Source organism: Dipodomys merriami, unplaced genomic scaffold (genome assembly GCF_024711535.1).
Source record: "Dipodomys merriami isolate MVZ:Mamm:240054 unplaced genomic scaffold, mDipMer1.0.p SCAF_25, whole genome shotgun sequence".
Taxonomy (NCBI): domain Eukaryota; kingdom Metazoa; phylum Chordata; class Mammalia; order Rodentia; family Heteromyidae; genus Dipodomys; species Dipodomys merriami.
The window spans coordinates 5,758,872-5,776,380 of record NW_027203937.1 but is presented as its reverse complement, the minus strand read 5'-3'; the positions used below and the strand labels follow the sequence as shown (position 1 = coordinate 5,776,380).

Genomic DNA, 17,509 nt, shown 5'->3' with positions numbered 1-17,509 from the left:
AAGTGCTAGACCTTGAGTTCAAACTATGGCAGTGCCAAAAAAAAAAAAAAAAAAAGGAAAGGAAGGTGATGGAGAAAAGGAAAGGTAAAGGAAGGAAGACAAACAACATTGTTTCATTGTTCAGCTAAACTGCCAACTGAATACTGGCTTCCAATTGTAAAACACATCTGTTAAAATCTGTAATTATGGATAATGAAATGACATGTAGTATTTTAAGAAGTTTTGGTTCATGGTTTATGAGAAATATGAGTATAATACCTCTTACAGTTTAAATGATTCTGAATTTGGGAGGAGGAGAAAGCAGTTTTGTTTTGTTTTTTTACCAAAATAAGTAACAATATTTATATTATGTCTGTATTTGCATATTTATATGCATTTGTTAAAGATATTTACTATTTGAAGAGTTTGTAAGCCACAAGCACATACACTTCCTTCCATACACATGAAGTTCAACTCAAAACCTTCCTTTTCTCTATAGGTTAACTATTTGTAAAATGTTTCAACAGACAAGGAGGACATGGCTCAATGCCTCAGTCAGGGAGAATTCGAGTGACATCTACAGTGGAGAATTATATGGAGAATGGGAAACAGAAGAGACCAAGATTGGAAGAGCAGGTCTGGGAAAAGGACATTAGGTCAGATACAAAAACATATAGAGCTTTACAAATATTTATACTGTTATAGCACTTTAATATGTGGTTATACTTAAAGAATAAGCAATTGTTGCCTAAATAACATGTGGCATAAGAAAGAGGGCAGTCTCTGTGAATGAATATTGTAGTGGTTTTGTAGAATACTTTATGACAAAAGGCTTTCACAGCAAATTAGGTACTCATAGTTGAGTTTTTCACTTACATTATTTTGGCCAGGGCTCTACTGTGAGGTACTGTTAGTATGGGAACAAATTTTTAAATATTACCAGGCACCAGGCTCACGCTTGGCCGTATTTAAATGTTGCTGAGATCTGAGGATTGCAGTTCAAAGCCAGACTGAATGGAAAAGTCTGTGAGACTCTGATCTCCAATTAACTACCAAAAACAAAACAAAAAACCCAACAACAAACTACTCATGCTGGTAATCCTAGCTACTCTGGAAGTTAAGATCCAAGGGTCAAAGTTCAAAGCCAGCTCTGGCAGGAAAGTTTGTGAGACTTGTCTCCAGTTAACCATAAAAACCTCAGAAGTAGAGATAGATGTAGCTCTTGTGGTAGAGTGCTAGCCTTGAGCAAAAAAGCTCAGGGACAGTGTCTAGGTTCTGCATTCAAGTCCCAAGCAGGATTGGCACACACATACACAAAAATTAAATATCAATTCTAATAGATTTCATTTTGGTATTTTAGAAATGTAAGATAGCTTTACTTTGAGAAACATTAAATTACAAGAAAATTATAGGAATAGTACAAGGAATTCTTTACATTTTATTCCCTGCATTTATCCATTTTTGCTGGATCTTTCTCTGGATCTGTACCCTTTTACACTTGTATTTCTTGTGAAACTTTTCACAATAAGTTGTAGGTTCCTAAATAGATGTTTTCTGGATCAACAGTATCTCTTTCTTTTATAACTACAGTATAGTGGTCAAATTCAGCAAATTTTAGTGAGAATACAAAGCTGTGGGAGTTTGTTTGTTTTTTGTTTTTGTTTTCCCTCTCTCACTAGAGCTTAGAACCCAAGGCCTGGAGCTTGCTCACAGCTGGTGTTTTACCACTTGAGCCACACCTCAATTTATGATTTTTAGAGATGAATCTCATGGAATTGTTTGCCCATGGGCTGCCTCCAAATTAAGATTCTCAGAGCTTCTGAGTAGATAGGATTCTAAGAGTGAACCTTTGGAACCTGGCTTAAATAGCTCGTACCTTTAATCCTAGCTACTCAGGAGGTAATCTGAGGATTGTGGTTTGAAGTCAGCCCAGGCAGAAAAGTCCCTGGGAGACTTTTTTTTTTGGGGGGGGGGGTGTTGTTTTTGTTTTTGTTTTTGCCAGTCCTGGGGCCTGAACTCTGGGCCTGGGCTCTTGAGCTCTTGAGCTCTTCAGCTCAAGGTTAGCACTCTACCACTTGAGCCACAGCACCACTTCCGGCTTTTTCTGCTTATGTGGTGCTGAGGAATCAAACACAGGGCCTCATGCATGTAAGGCAAACACTCTACCACTGAGCCACCTTCCCAGCCCCCCTGTGAGACTTTTATCTCCAGTTAACTACTCAAAAATTGGGAGAGTATCTGTGGCTTGAAGTGTGGTAAAGTGCTAACCTTGAGCAAAAGAGCTCAGGGATGCACCCAGGCCCCGAGATCAAGCCCCCATGACCAAGAAAAAGAAAAAAGGATGCATTTGCTATACAGTCTGCATTGCTTTGCCTGGTATCTCCAAAGTACCTTTTGTAATCATTCCGTTGCTCTCCATCTAGGATCCAATTAGGATCAAGCATTGCTTTTTTTTTTAATTAAAAAAATTTTAGTTGTTATTATAAAGGTGAGGGGTTATACTTACATATGCCAGAAAAATAGTACATTTCTTTTGGACAATGTCACCCCTTTCCTTACTCTCTCCATTTCATGCATTGCTTTTAACTGTTATACCTTCAGTCCTTAATCTGAAGCTTTTCTTTGTCTGTGATAGTAGTGACATTAAAAATAACCCTGAAGCTGGATGCTGGTGGCTCATGCCTGTAATCCTAGCTACTCAGGAGGCTGAGAATTAAGGATTGTGGTTCGAAGCCAGCCTGGGCAGAAAAGTTCATGAAAGTGGCTGGAAGTGGCACTGTGGCTCAAGTGGTAGAGTGCTAGCTTTGAGCACAGAGAGGCTCAGGAACAGTGCCCAGGCCCTGAGTTCAAACCCCAGGACCTGCAAAACAAAAACAAAAACCATTAAAAAAAGAAAAGGCTTAGCACCAAAGAATTATTTTTAGAAAATGCTAAAATTACCATTTGAGTTTCTTCTTCATAATTCTTTATAGTTCTGCTCTTTTCTTTTTGAGCGTTCTGTCATATTTTAATGTCATTGCTTTTTGCTTTATATATAACATTTACGGTATCTCACTTCATCCAGCTCAGTTGCCAAAATTCTAGTTCTTGTTTTAAAATAGTATTAGAGGAGTAGATAAAATGAACAAAGCTCAAGGAACTATTGGACCATTCACATGAAGTAAAGCTAGTGAGCTAAAATGAAAACCTCTTACTTTTTTCATTTCCCCTTCCTTCCTTCCTTCCTTCCTTCCTTCCTTCCTTCCTTCCTTCCTTCCTTCCTTCCTTCCTTCCTTCCTTCCTTCCTTCCTTCCTTCCTTCCTTCCTTCCTTCCTTCCTTCCTTCCCATCTTCCCATCCTTCCTTATTTCTTTCCTGCTAGAACTACAAGTTTGACAGGGCTTTGCAATCACTCAATCGCTTGGTTGGTGCTTTATCATTGAGCCACAGGGCTTTAACTCTGGACCTGCGTACTGTCCCTGAGCTCTTCAGCTCAAGGCAAGCGCGCTACCACTTGAGCCACGACACCACTTCCGGGTTTCTGGTGGTTAATTGGAGCAAGCCCCATCTTGCTTTGAACCGCGATCCTGAGATCTCAGCTTCCTGAGTAGCTAGGATTACAGGCATGAGCCACCGATGCCCAGGTCACACCAGCTTTTTAATGGTTATTTTGGACATGGAAACTTTCAGACTTTTCTGTCCAAGCTGATCTTGAACTGCAGTCCTGTGAGTAGAATGACAGGCATGAGCAACTGGTGCCCATGTTCTGACATTTCTTGACTTGCTTTCTTAAATGGCTTCACTGTGAACTAAGTAATAAATAAAAATTAGCTAAGCATGGGCTGGGAAGGTGGCTCAGTGGTAGAGCGCTTGCCTTGCATGCTCGAGGCCCTGGGTTCGATTCCTCAGCACCACATAAGCAAAAAGAAAAAAGCCGGAAGTGGCGTTGTGGCTCAAGTGGTAGAGTGCTAGCCTTGAGCTGAAGAGCTGAGGGACAGCGCCCAGGCCCAGAGTTCAGGCCCCACGACCGGACCCCCCCAAAAAAATTAGCTAAGCATTAATGCTATAGAATTAAAACAGTATATATTAAATATGAGCTGGAATCAGTTCTGACTTTTTTAAGAAGACTTGTTTTGACCCTCAGTGACAGTTGTTAGTGTGTACTGTTCTGTTTTGCTTTGTTTTGTTTTGTTTTGGCCATTGAGTCTTGTTAGGTTACCTAGACTGGTCTCAAAACTCTTCTGGCTTCAAGTAATCATCCAGCCTTAGCCTCTGAAGTTGCTAGTACTGCAATCATGTGCCATCACATCTGGCTGTGTATACTCCTGGTCAGGATGGTTAGCCGTAGAGGAAAGTAGAATTGAGATAAAATTAAGAATAATACCCATAGTACAAATGTTTTTGCAAGTGTTTGAGATAATATATGCCAAATGTCTAACAGTGCCAGGTATGCAGTTGGTATACAATTAATGGCTGCATTTTTATAAAATCATACTATGGCAGTGCTATAAGGGGAAATCATCCAGATAGTGAAAGCATGTCAGAACATTTAAGTGTGTTTCACCGCACAGATTATAGTGTCCTTGAGAATAGGAACTTTTTCAGGGGAGGGTGAGACTAGAGTTTGAATGTAGGGCTTTGTGCTGGTCAGGTGCTTTAGCATTTGAGCCAGAACCCCAGCCCTTTGTTTCCTTTTCCCCCTTTTATTAGCATATATTAGTTGTGCAAGAGGGGGTTTCATTATGGTATGAAAATAAACTATGTTGACTATATTCTTACTCATTCAGTTCCTTTTTCAGTCTAGTCACGTCTTGCTGGTACCTATCCCCTCTCCTCCAGCAAAAGTCTGTTTTACTTTTTTATCCCATTCATCTTTGTGTGTGCTGGTCCTAAAGCTTGAACTCGGGGCCTTGGCACTTTCTCTGCACTTTTTTGCTCAAGGCTTCTAGCACTCTACCATTTAAGACACAGCTCCATTTTCAGTTTTTCTGGTGCTTAAGTGGAGATAAGAGTCTACTGGACTTTCCTGCCAGGGCTGGCTTTGAACTATGATCCTTAGATCTCAGTCTTCTGAGTAGCTAGGATTACAAGTGTGAGCCACTGGCACCCAGCTCCATTCATCTTTTTTTCTAGAGTGTATTAATTGCACCAAAGGGTTCCAACATGGTATTTCAGATGTACATATTTGTGTTTTGCTCAGAATAACCCAATTTTTCTTCTCTGTCCCTCCAGCCTCCTATTGATCAACAGCTTTCATTAAGGTTCATTTTGGTCTTGACTTTTGCCCTACAGTCCTATTAAATGCTTCCCACATACTTTAGATGACAAGCAATCACCTTTTATTTGTTAAGATTAGAGTCTGAATATTGTGTTCAGCTGGCCATCCTCTTATTTTTTGCCTAGAATTATATGTGTTAGCCACCATGCCTAGCTATTTGTGTTTTTAATTTTGCTTTCTGTAGTGATGGTGGTAGACTTTAGTTAATTCTTTTATCATGCTTACACTCTTTACACATCTTTTTTTTTTTTTTTTTTTTGGGTCCGGTTGTGGGGTCTGAACTCTGGACCTGGGCACTGTCCCTCAGCTCTTCATCTCAAGGCTAGCGCTCTACCACTTGAGCCACAGCGCCACTTCCAGCTTTTTTCTTTTTTCTTATGTGGTGCTGAGGAATCGAACCCAGGGCCTCAGGCATGCAAGGCAAGTGCTCTACCACTAAGCCACCTTTCCAGCCCCACTCTTTACACATCTTTTTTTTTTTTTTTTTTTTTTGGGTCCAGTCGTGGGCCTGAACTCTGGGCCTGGGCGCTGTCCCTCAGCTCTTCAGCTCAAGGTTAGCACTCTACCATTTGAGCCACAGCGCCACTTCCGGCTTTTTTCTTTTTGCTTATGTGGTGCTGAGGAATCGAACCCAGGGCCTCATGCATGCAAGGCAAGCGCTCTACCACTGAGCCACCTTCCCAGCCCCTCTTTCAGGGACCCCCCCCCCCGAAAAAAAAAAAGAAGAAAACACATCTTTTATCAGGGCTTACACTCAGGACCTCAAATTCCCACTTAGCTTTTATACTCACAACTAGTGCTTTACCACTTGACCCACACCTCCACCACAGCCTTTTTACTAGTTAGTTGGAGATAATGAATCTCTGGTTATTCTGCCTGGCTGGCTTCAAATCTTGATCCTCAGATCTTAGCCTCCTCAATAGCTAGGGTGACAGGTCTGAGCCACCAGTATCTGGCTCTTTAGTTTCTTCTTGTAAGTACATTTCAAATATCCAAATTCAGACATATTACAGTGTCAGATATATTACCATTAAAAAACAACAAACCTAGCTTAAGACAGTCACTGCTGACAAAATTCTGAGTCATATAACATACTCTTAGAATATACATTAGTGAAAAGTAATTTCAGTTTGTTAGGCTATCAGAAATGAACAGAGAAGTTTTGATAATAAAGATTTCTAAATTTTCATATTGAGTACTAAGAATGCTGTTAAGAATGCATAAATAAAATAGTTTTCTATATCCTTAATAGCATGTCATCCTATCCCAATGCTACTGTATAGTGAATTACTTTGCATATTTTTTTCCTAACTGCTTTTAATCACTCTTTGCTACTGTGTACATCTACAATATCTCAACCAGTGTGTTTTTATTTTCTTGGTTTCTTTTTTGAGCATTTAAAATATTACAACTACTGATATTCATGACTTAAAATTTCTTTTGTGGAGGTCTTCCAAAGAACAGACATTTCTTATATACTAATTTTTTAATATTTATTTTTTAATTTTTTTTGCTTTTGTTTTTAAATTAAGTAGTTGTGCAAAGGAGTTGCCATTTAACAAAGCAGTTTATGAAAGTCACCCTTTTGAACATTCTTTTTTTTTTTTTTGCCAGTCATGGGGCCTGAACTCTGGGTCTGGGCGCTGTTCCTCAGCTCTTCAGCTCAAGGCTAGCGCTCTACCACTGGAGCCACAGAGCCACTTCCAGCTTTTTCTGTTTATGTGGTGCTGAGGAATTGAACCCAGGGCCTCATGCTTGCAAGGCATGCACTCTACCACTGAGCTGCCTTCCCAGCCCCCCTTTTGAACATTCTTATCCATTTCTTCCTTACACCCTTCTCTCACTCTTCTTAATATTTTTTAGGATATATATTGGATTCTTGTCTGCATTTTCACCCTCTTCTCATCATTTGTCTACCCTGTTTTCCTGGACCCCACCCAACCTCTTTCGAGTATCCACTTCCTGGTGTTTTATTTTGCTGCATTTTGATTTTGCCTTTCTAAAGAATTACACTATTTGAGTTCTCCCTTTTGTCTACCATATTTTATTTGTATACACTTGCATATACTTGCATGCTTACAAGTTCATAAACTAAACCTAACTTTCACATACAAGGGAAAACATGAATCTTTTGTGTCTCTGGGCCTGACTTACTATTTTCCAAGTCTTTTCATATCTTTAAAAATAGTACAGTATCATTCTTTCTCATGGATGAGTAAAATTTCATTATATATATAATATATATATGTATATAAACTACATTTTCTTCACCCATTCATCCATTGAGAGGCATCTGAGCATCTTTTCTATACCTTGGCAATGGTGAAATGCTGCTGTAAACATGGCTGTGCTGGTAATCTTTTGAGTAAATATGCTGCTGGTTCATAGGGTAGTTTATATTTAAATTTGAGGAATGTCCTTACTACTTTCCATAGTGATTGAACAAGTTTGCATTTCCACCAACAGTGTATTCGGGATCCCTTTGGGCTGAATCCTCTCCAGCATCTATTAGTATTTTCTTAATAATGGCCATTCTAAATGGGTGAAGTGGAATCTCAATATTGTTTTGATTTGCATTTTCTTTATGGCCAGAATACTAGTGGTCTTATTTTTCCTGTATCTTGAAACATTTTTAATTGTATATAGGAAATTATTTCATCAGTTATTGTCAACTATTGGTTAAAAAAAAATTCCTGGAGAAATTGAAATGGAAGAGTGATAGAATTGCTCTGAGCACAAGTTGGCGATTGTAAAGGGAAAGGTAGTAAATAGGCTGTGGAGACCACAACTAATCTCCAGGGCATACAACTCTTATTTTTTTTAATTTAAAATTTAAAAATTAAAAAAATTTAGCTTCCAGGGCTGGGAAGGTAGCTCAGTGGTAGAGTGCTTGCCTTGCATGCCTGAGGCCCTGGGTTCGATTCCTCAGCACCACATAAGCAAAAAGAAAAAAACCGGAAGTGGTGCTGTGGCTCATGTGGTAGCCTTGAGCTGAGGGACAGCACCCAGGCCCATAGTTCAGGCCCCACGACCAGAACCCCCCCAAAAAAAAATTTAGCTTCCATGTTATACAAAAATTGGTTGTGGACCAGACTTGGCCTGTGGACCTTTGTTTGTCATGCAGTATCCTAAAAGCTTCATACTGCATTGCTCAAATGATTTTTCCATCTTCTAAGTCATAAAAAAGAGATTACAAACATCATCTTTTATCAAATAGAATATTAAATTCATATTTGCTCATTTCATAATGGCTAAGAGATGAAATTTGTTTTGTTTTGTTTTGCTTTTTTTTGCTGGTCATGGGGTCTGAACTCCGGGCCTGGGTGCTATCACTCAGCTCTTCAGCTCAAGGCTAACACTCTACCACTTGAGCTACAGCGCCACTTCTGGCTGAGGAATTGAACCCAAGGCCTCATGCCTGCAAGGCAAGCAGTCCTCCAATGAGCCACCGTCCCAGCCCGATGATAATTTTCTTATCTGTGTTTTCTCAAGTAAATAATTGGTGATTGAACAGTATATTCCTAAAGGTCAAAAGAAAAAATGGGGTTGGGTATGTGGCTTAGTGATAGACTGCTTGCCAACATGTATGAAGCCCTGGGTTCCATTCCTCAGTACCACATAAACAGGGTTAAAAAAAAATGCCAGGAATGGTGCTGTGACTCAAGTAGTAGAGTGTTAGCCTTGAGCAGAAGAAGCTTAGAGACAGTGCCCAGGCCTGTGTTCAAGTCCCAGGAATGGCAAAAAAAAAAAAAAAAAAAAAGGGTGTTTAACTTAATTTAAGAAGGAATTATCACCTGGTGTTTTTTTGTTTTTTTGTTTTTTTGGTTGGTTGTGGGGCTTGAACTGGGCCTGGGTGCTGTGCCTTACCTCTTCAGCTTAAGACTAGTGCTCTACCACTTGTGCACTATGGCTCAAGTGGTTTATTAGAGATAAGTCTCATGGACTTTTCTGCCTGGGCTGGCTTTGAACCACAATCTTCAGATCTCAGCCTCCTGGGTAGCTACGATTACAGGCTTGAGCCACCGATGCCAGGCTTTTTTCTTTCTTTCTTTCTTTCTTCTTTTTTTTTTTTTTTTTTGTCGGTCTGGGCTTGAACTCTGGGCCTGGGTGCTGTCCCTCAGCCTCTTCAGCTCAAGGCCAGCACTCTACCACTTGAGCCACAGTGCCACTTCCTCACCTGGTGTTTTGTAACCACATCTTAGACATACGGTGAAGAAATGAGACAGGTGCTGGAATTTTTTTCATCTCTTATATTTGTGTTCCAAATTAGAGTAGATGTGGTTTGTAAGTAGATAGATCCTGAAAATAAGTGTAAATTACCAAGGTGATTGAAAGGAAATAAATATAGAAGTGGAAAAAATTAACTGGATTAGTTATTCTAAAATAATGTTTGAAGATATGAAATTGAGACTAATTAAAAAATTATGTATTAGATAAATAGCCATCATTACAACGCATATACCAAAAAAAGACATAACTATAGGCTAGAACCTAATGAAGATCTGATTTATATGTGATCTGTCAGATATATATCATATTCATTCCCTGATGGTTAATGAAGTGTTATATTCAGAGGACGTAACCCATTTCAGTTATATAACTTGAAGACAAGGAAAATACAGATTATCTGTGTTTACTGTATTATATACTTAATAAAATTCTAGTTAAGTATTTGTGTGTGTGTGTGTGTGTGTGTGTGTGTGCGCCTGCGTGCATGTGTGCATGTGTGTGTGTGTGTGTGTGTGTGTGTGTGTGTTTGTTGGTTTTGGGGCCTGAACTCTCGGCCTGGGCGCTGTCCCTCAGCTCTTCAGCTCAAGGCTAGCACTCTACTGTTTGAGCCACAGTGCCATTTCAGGCTTTTTCTGCTTATGTGCTGCTGAGGAATCGAACTTAGGGCCTCATGCATACAAAGCAAGCACTCTACCACTCCCAGCCCTAGTTAAGTATTTTCTGAACGGGCTGGGAAGGTGGCTCAGTGGTAGAGCGCTTGCCTTGCATGCATGAGGCCCTGGGTTCAATTCCTCAGCACCACATATGCAAAAAGAAAAAAAAGCGGAAGTGGTGCTGTGGCTCAAGTGGTAGAACACTAGCATTGAGCTGAAGCACTGAGGGACAGTGCCCAGGCCCAGAGTTCAGGCTCCACAACCGGACCCTCCCCCCCCCCCAAAAAAAAAAAAAGTATTTTCTGAACATTCTTTTTTTGAGAGAGGTGCTGGAAACCCCTCCAGCACTGAGCTACATATACTTTAGTCCCCCTTGTGAACATTCTTTATAAAAGCTTCTATTAGACACAAAAAGCAAATTATGGCTGCTTTATCTTGTATACTGATATTAAAGAACAAGCTTCCTAGGATTTATTTCTAGAGTTAATATTTTGTTAGGTTACTGATTTACAAGGAGGAAAGCTATTTGGAAAAATAGTCTTTAAAACTTTGCTACTACATTTACTCTTAGAATAACATTTAGGACTTAGCCTAAATGTTTTTTTTTTTTTGGGGGGGGGGGGTCCGGTCATGGGGCCTGAACTCTGGGCCTGGGCACTGTCCCTCAGCTCTTCAGCTCAAGGCTAGCGCTCTACCACTTGAGCCACAGCGCCACTTCTGGCTTTTTTTCTTTTTGCTTATGTGGTGCTGAGGAATCCACCCCAGGGCGTCAGGCATGCAAGGCAAGTGCTCTACCACTGAGCCACCTTCCCAGCCCCTAAATGTTTTAATTTTTAATCTTAAATGTTTTAATTTAAAAAATGTTTTAATTTAATCTCGTTTATAATTAAACTGTTCAAGAGTAAAAAGAGACTTTTGAAAGCATCACCTATAGGATCATTATAGCTAATTTCACATTGGAGATTATGAAGTCTGAGAGGCAATCAAATGACATAAAGTTATGTCAGACTAAAATTTGTCAAGCAAGACTTGTATATCCAACAAAACTATGTTTCAGCAATGTGGAAGACATGGAGACATTCCACATAAATAAACAAAAACTGAGTAGTTGCTGGCAGACTTACCCTATGACACATAAGAAATTCCTTTAGGCTGAAGTGAGAGGACTAAAGAAGAATTCACAATCACAGGAGAGGTTTTACTGGCCCTAGAGTTTGCAACTAAGGTGTATACTTGATAAAGTTTTGTATAAAGGGAAAAAGTTTGAAGATACTTATTTAAGTTTTACGATATTTACTTATTGTCTGTTTGATCACAGAATAGGTAGAACATAAAGTATTGAATGGGGAAATCCACAGCATTTAGTGAAATGCAATTTTTTTTTTTTGGTGGAAAGGGCAATCTGAAGATTCTCCTATAATGGGATAATCAGAGCTTGTTAATATTAATTCTAAAAATTCTTTAAGAATATACCTCTTCCAGGGGCTGGGAAGGTAGCTCAGTGGTAGAGCGCTTGCCTTGCATGATAAGGCCCTGGGTTCGATTCCTCAGCACCACATAAGCAAAAAGAAAAAAGCTGGAAGTGGCACTGTGGCTCAAGCAGTAGAGCGCTAGCCTTGAGCTGAAGAGCTGAGGGACAGCGCTCAGGTCCAGAGTTCAGGCCCACAGCCGGACACCCCCCCCCAAAAAAAAAAAAACGAATATACATCTTTCAGAGTTAGCATTTTTTTATTTTTTATTTTTATATATGTTTTTATTGTAAAATGTACAGAGGGTTACAGTTACCATGAGTAAAGTAATGAGTGCATTTCCTATTGAGCATTGTTACCTCCTCCTATGTTTTTGTTTTTCCCCTAAGCATTGTTTTCTTCTATATTTTTTCTGTTATTTCTTGCTACAGTGTTTTTTTTTGTTTTGTTTTTGTTTTAGATAGTAGGAATTTAACTCAGGGCCTGAACAGTGTTCCTTAGGTTTATCACTCAAGGCTGGTCCTCTATTACTTGAGTCACATTTCCACTTCGGGCTTTTTTGCTGATTAATTGGAGATAAGACTATTATCATAGACTTTCCTGCCCTGGCTGGCTTTGAACTGCCATCCTCAAATCTCAGCCTCTTGAGTAGCTAGAATTACAGGTGTGAGCCATTAGCACTTAGGTAGGTAGACAACTTTTAGCTCTTTTTGTTAATATGTTAAAAATAATTAACTTTTTGCATCTATCTGAAAAGATAAATTTGCTAGTTTTTATTTTTATTTATTTATTTTTTTGGGTACGGTTGTGGGGCTTGAACTCTGGCCCTGAGTTATCCCTCAGCTCTTCAGCTCAAGGCTAGCGCTCTACCACTTGAGCCACAGCGCCACTTCTGGCTTATTTCTTTTTGCTTATGTGGTGCTGAGGAATCAAATCCAGGGCCTCTCGTGCACGCAAGGCAAGCGCTCTACCACTGAGCCACCTTCCCAGCCCAAATTTGCTAGTTTTTAGCGTGGATCGATGATTCTTCACATATTTACAGAGAAATTTGTATGAAAACAGGCTAAATTTGAAATATGTGACATATATTAATTTCTTTCAGGAGAAGGAAGCCAACATCCTTTTGGAGCCATGAATATTGTTCGAACTCCATCTGTGGCTCAGATTGGAATTTCAGTGGAATTATTGGACAGTCTGGCTCAGCAGACACCTGTAGGCAATGCTGCTGTATCCTCAGTTGATTCATTCACTCAGGTAATACAATGCATATCATACTCCCCCCCCCTCGCCCCCCCGCCTTTTTTTTTTTTGGCCAGTACTGGGGCCTGAACTCATCTCGTGAAGATGGCACTAGAAAAGTACCTCGGCAATATATCCCAAACTGGTGTTATCCTTTCAGAAAGGAAAATCTGTTTCTTAAGTTTTTGAGCTATTTTATAAAGAATGCATATGTTTATTAAACAACTTACTATGAGATACTTTAAATACACAAGAAGTACAGAAAGTAACCTCCATATTCTGCAGATGTTTATTGTATACCTAATCTGTGCCAGGCATGTTTTAAGCATGACTAGATAAAAACAGGTAGAGGAAATAAAGTAACATCTGTTTTTTGTTTGTTTTTTTTTTTGTTTTTTTTGGGTCCAGTCATGGGGCCTGAACTCTGGCCTGAGCACTGTCCTTCAGCTCTTCAGCTCAAGGCTAGCACTCTACCACTTGAGCCACTTCCGGCTTTTTTCTGTTTGCTTATGTGGTGCTGAGGAATCAAACCCAGGGCCTCATGCATGCAAGGCAAGCACTCTACCACTGAGTCACCTTCCCAGTCCCTAAAGTAACATCTGTTTTTTATAGATTCTCTTTATAGCAGAGGATAGGCTAACATGGCTTTCTACTTGAAACTGACTTAAAAAAATCATTTGCTATTAATTTCTTTTTCTTTTTATGCTGTGGTTTGAATTTAGGCCATTCTGCATGCTATACATATGGCTTACCACTGAGCCATTACTAATTTTTTTTCAACAGAAAAAAGTCATTGACAATTTAGTCCCATTGATGCCTACCTGCACATCTTCCTTCATTTTACTTCCCAAGCAGGCCTTGATCCATAGTCCTCCTAATCTTCACCTTCTGAGTAGTTGGGGTTGCAGGCATGAGTTTGTAACCAAACCTGGTTTGGACATATTTTCATAATTTGTGGAGAAAAGGATATGATATGTCTAGATGTTCTTTTATTTATTTTAGTTTTCTTTTTGGTGTATGTTAATTGTGTATTGTTTTTATTATCACATTTTTACATGCTTATAATATACACATAAATACTCTTCTCTGGTCCCCTTACCTCTCCCTTCACTTTCAAAAATAGTTTCCCTGCTGGGTGTCTGTGGCTCACACCTGTAATCCTAGCTACTCAGGAGGCTGAGATCTGAGGATCGTGGTTCAAAGCCAGCCTGGGCAGGAAAGTCCATGCGATTCTTATCTCCAATAAACCACTAGAAAACCGGAAGTAGTGCTGAGGCTCAAGTGGTAGAGCGCTCACCTTGAGTTGAAGAGCGCAAATACAGCGCCTAAGCCCAGAGTTCAAGCCCCATGACCAAACAAAAAAGAAAAAAAAATAGTTTCCCTTTCTACTTTCATATGTATGTATATGTGTATGTATGTGTATATGTGTATGTATCACACCTATATTAGAGAAAATGTGCTGTTTGTGTACTTTCATATGTATGTATGTATATATATATTATATATATGTATGTATGTGTGTGTCACACCTATATTAGAGAAAATGTGCTGTTTGTCCCTTTTTTTTTTTTTTTTTGGCTTAAACTCATGCCCTGGACACTGTCCCTAAGTTCTTTTTGTTCAAGGCTAGTGCTCTACCACTTTGAGCCATAGCACCACTTCTGGTTTTCTGGTAGTGAATTGGAAATGAGTTGCATAGACTTTCCTGCCTGGGCTGGCTTGGAACCATGATCCTCAGATCTCAGCCTCCTGAGTAATTAGGATTTATAGGCATGATCCATTGGCGCCTGACTGTCTTTCTGTGTTTAGCTTTTTTCATTTCGGCATGATCCATAGTTCTATCCATTTTTCTAGCCTATGACATAATTTCATTCTTCTTTATTTTTTATTGTGTATATATATCACTTTTCCTTTAATACCCTCCACTCCCTTTTTTTTTTTTGGTGGGGGGGCCCTGTTGTGGGGCCTGAACTCTGGGCCTGGGCGCTGTCCCTCAGCTCTTCAGCTCAAGGCTAGCACTCTACCACTTGAGCCACAGCGCCACTTTCAGCTTTTTTCTTTTTGCTTATGTGGTGCTGAGGAATTGAACCTAGGGCCTCATGCATGCAAGGCAAGTGCTCTACCACTGAGCCACCTCCTGTGTTAGGTAAGGTTTTGTTCTGTAGCCCATGCTGAGCTCAAACTTACAGTCCTCTTGGCTCAGCTGAAATCCCTAAGCACTGGTTTGAAGTTTATGTTTTTCAAGTTTTTTTAACTGGTGTAGAGGGTTGCTATTGATTAATAATAATCTTCTGGCCATTAAGGAGCCCTGAGTTAATTCAAGTACCTTCATAGTAGAATCTTTTAGAATGTATGTGTGTATATTTACATGTACCTACACATTTATATACAAAAACATTTTATATGTGTATACACACACACACACACACACACACACACACACACACACACATATTTATTACACATACCTTAAATAAACAGTTTGAGAGTCCCTCTTGTATAGAACAGCCTTCATGGCTGGGGAATAGATTTGAGAAAGTGATGCTAGGAAGATTATTTTTGAGTGAGTAGAAGGTAGTTCTACTTTTAGTTGTTCACTTACTCCTGGGTGTAGTGCTGAAACCCATTTAGTTCTGAAGGAAAATGAGAGAGCTTATTTCTGGCTTTAACTAAGGAAACTTGGAGGATCCTAGTTTAAAAAAAAAAGGGCAATTGGAGGGTCAGTGAGAAGAGGCAGGTAACAGCTAATAGAATAGTACTTTCTCTTTTATAGTAGAGGTTATCAGTATCTTCTATACTAATACTTAAGCTTTCTGCTTTTTTGTTTGTTTTAAGAAATAGTATTTTCTATAAGAAAGTAGGTTGGTTGGGGAGAGCTATGCTGGAAGAAGTCTATACAGCTTTAAGATGAAAGAAAAAAATTAAAGGAAAAATATTTCTACCCCTCAAAGTGTCATTTTATGACCACCCATCGCTTTTAACATTTAACTAAGAATATAACAGTTCCTAAAATTAATTTAACATAGGGATTGAGAATTTAGTATAACCCACTAACCTATTATCAACTTTTTAGTTCACACAGAAGATGTTAGACAACTTCTACAACTTTGCTTCATCATTTGCTGTGTCCCAGGCCCAGATGACACCAAGTCCATCTGAAATGTTCATTCCAGCAAATGTGGTTCTGAAATGGTAAGACATGTTTTCTATTGCTAGTATAGAAATTCTCTATGTATTTTGCTTGTGAAGGTATTTCTTTTTTGACATTTATTATATTTATTATGGACATCAGTATATGTTAATTTTTGTTTGTTTTTGTTTTTTTGGTATGTTAATATTTTACAGGCATTGGTGATGTGTACTGAACAGTTCAGATCATTCATGATCTGCACCCTAATTCAGTTATTTAAGGCCATGTGAATTTGTAAAACAATAAGAAAATGTAATTATCTCTGTTTTAGAAAACATTAAGGATTATACATTTTTGTATATTTTGAATTAGAATTAGCAGTACTATATGTGAGTCTTGAAATTTCAAAACTCCTTTTCTTTTTTCCTTTTTTAAACACATGGGTATCGCAATTTTGTTTATTTTTTAATTTTTTGCCAATCCTGGAGCTTGAACTTAGGGCCTACGCACTGTCCAGAGCTTCTTTTGCTCAAGGCTGGCACTCTACCACTTGAGCCATAGCTCCGGCTTTTTCTGTTTATATGGTATTGAGAAATTGAATCCAGGGCTTCATGCATGCTAGGCAAGCACTCACTCTACCACTAAGCCACATTCCCAGTCCTTAAAGGCATTTCCTTTCCTTTTGAATACTCCAATGGTGGGGGCTCTTTAAGGAGGTTTTGTTGGGAAGTGATACCCTGAGATAGCTAGAGCATAGAGTGTAATAGGTTTGAGTTTTGTCACACTATATATAGTTATGTGACTTTGAGCAAATTATTCTCATCTACTCATATATGAAATGAGAGTTTTATTTATTTTTGCCTACACTCCTTTCTAGCACTCAAATTTACCAAAGATAAAGTTACTAAAATTTATGATTATATCATCTGATAAAATCTAATCAAAACAGCTCTCTTAAATGACTGCTTGCTCTCTCTTTGATATTAATAAATTTTTAGATTTGCTTTTTAGAAATGGTATGTGAAATTATTTTTGACAAGTTAGTTGGTAAGCTGAAAGGTGATTTTAATTTTCTTATAAACATGTTTTTTCTCTTCTAGGTATGAAAACTTTCAAAGACGATTAGCACAGAATCCTCTCTTTTGGAAAACATAATTTGAATAAAGTGATTTTTAATGGATTTTGAAATTTGTCATTGTTTGAAGATAAATGACCCTGTTTAATAACCTGAAGTCTAAAGAATCATGATGTCTAAGTATTGAAACTACATAGTGACTGACTGAAAATCTTTATAAAAAATTACATTGAAAACTGAAAATATGTTTATTATTGATTTTTTTCCCCTTATACACATTAGCTACTATGAGAGGCAAACTTATTATTCTAGCTACCATTCATTTTACTTAAAAATAAGCCTATTCACAGTAATAGTACTATGCTAAATGCTAGTGCATGTTTAATCTGCCATTTATTTTCATAGCAGGTTGCTAGACTAATGAACTTGAACTGACAGTCTCAGAATTAGGAACTTTTGAGAAGTATGGCATGCATTT

At 38.7% G+C, this 17,509-nt stretch overlaps 1 protein-coding gene across 3 annotated transcripts in view; it reads left to right on the top strand.

The window, feature by feature from the left end:
• Hikeshi (heat shock protein nuclear import factor hikeshi) overlaps positions 1–17,136 on the top strand; it is a 36,537-nt gene extending 19,401 nt beyond the window's left edge. For 2 of the 3 annotated variants that reach the window (XM_070034826.1, XM_070034824.1), the window contains 3 exons: positions 12,690–12,841; positions 15,900–16,018; positions 17,057–17,136. In XM_070034826.1, the coding sequence (XP_069890927.1) occupies positions 12,719–12,841; positions 15,900–16,018; positions 17,057–17,111 (297 nt within the window). In that variant the 5' untranslated portion in view covers positions 12,690–12,718 and the 3' untranslated portion in view covers positions 17,112–17,136. Of the gene's footprint in view, positions 1–506; positions 636–12,689; positions 12,842–15,899; positions 16,019–17,056 lie in introns of all 3 variants that reach the window. The other variant, XM_070034825.1, reaches the window with a different exon arrangement.
• Positions 17,137–17,509: the final 373 nt, after the last annotated feature.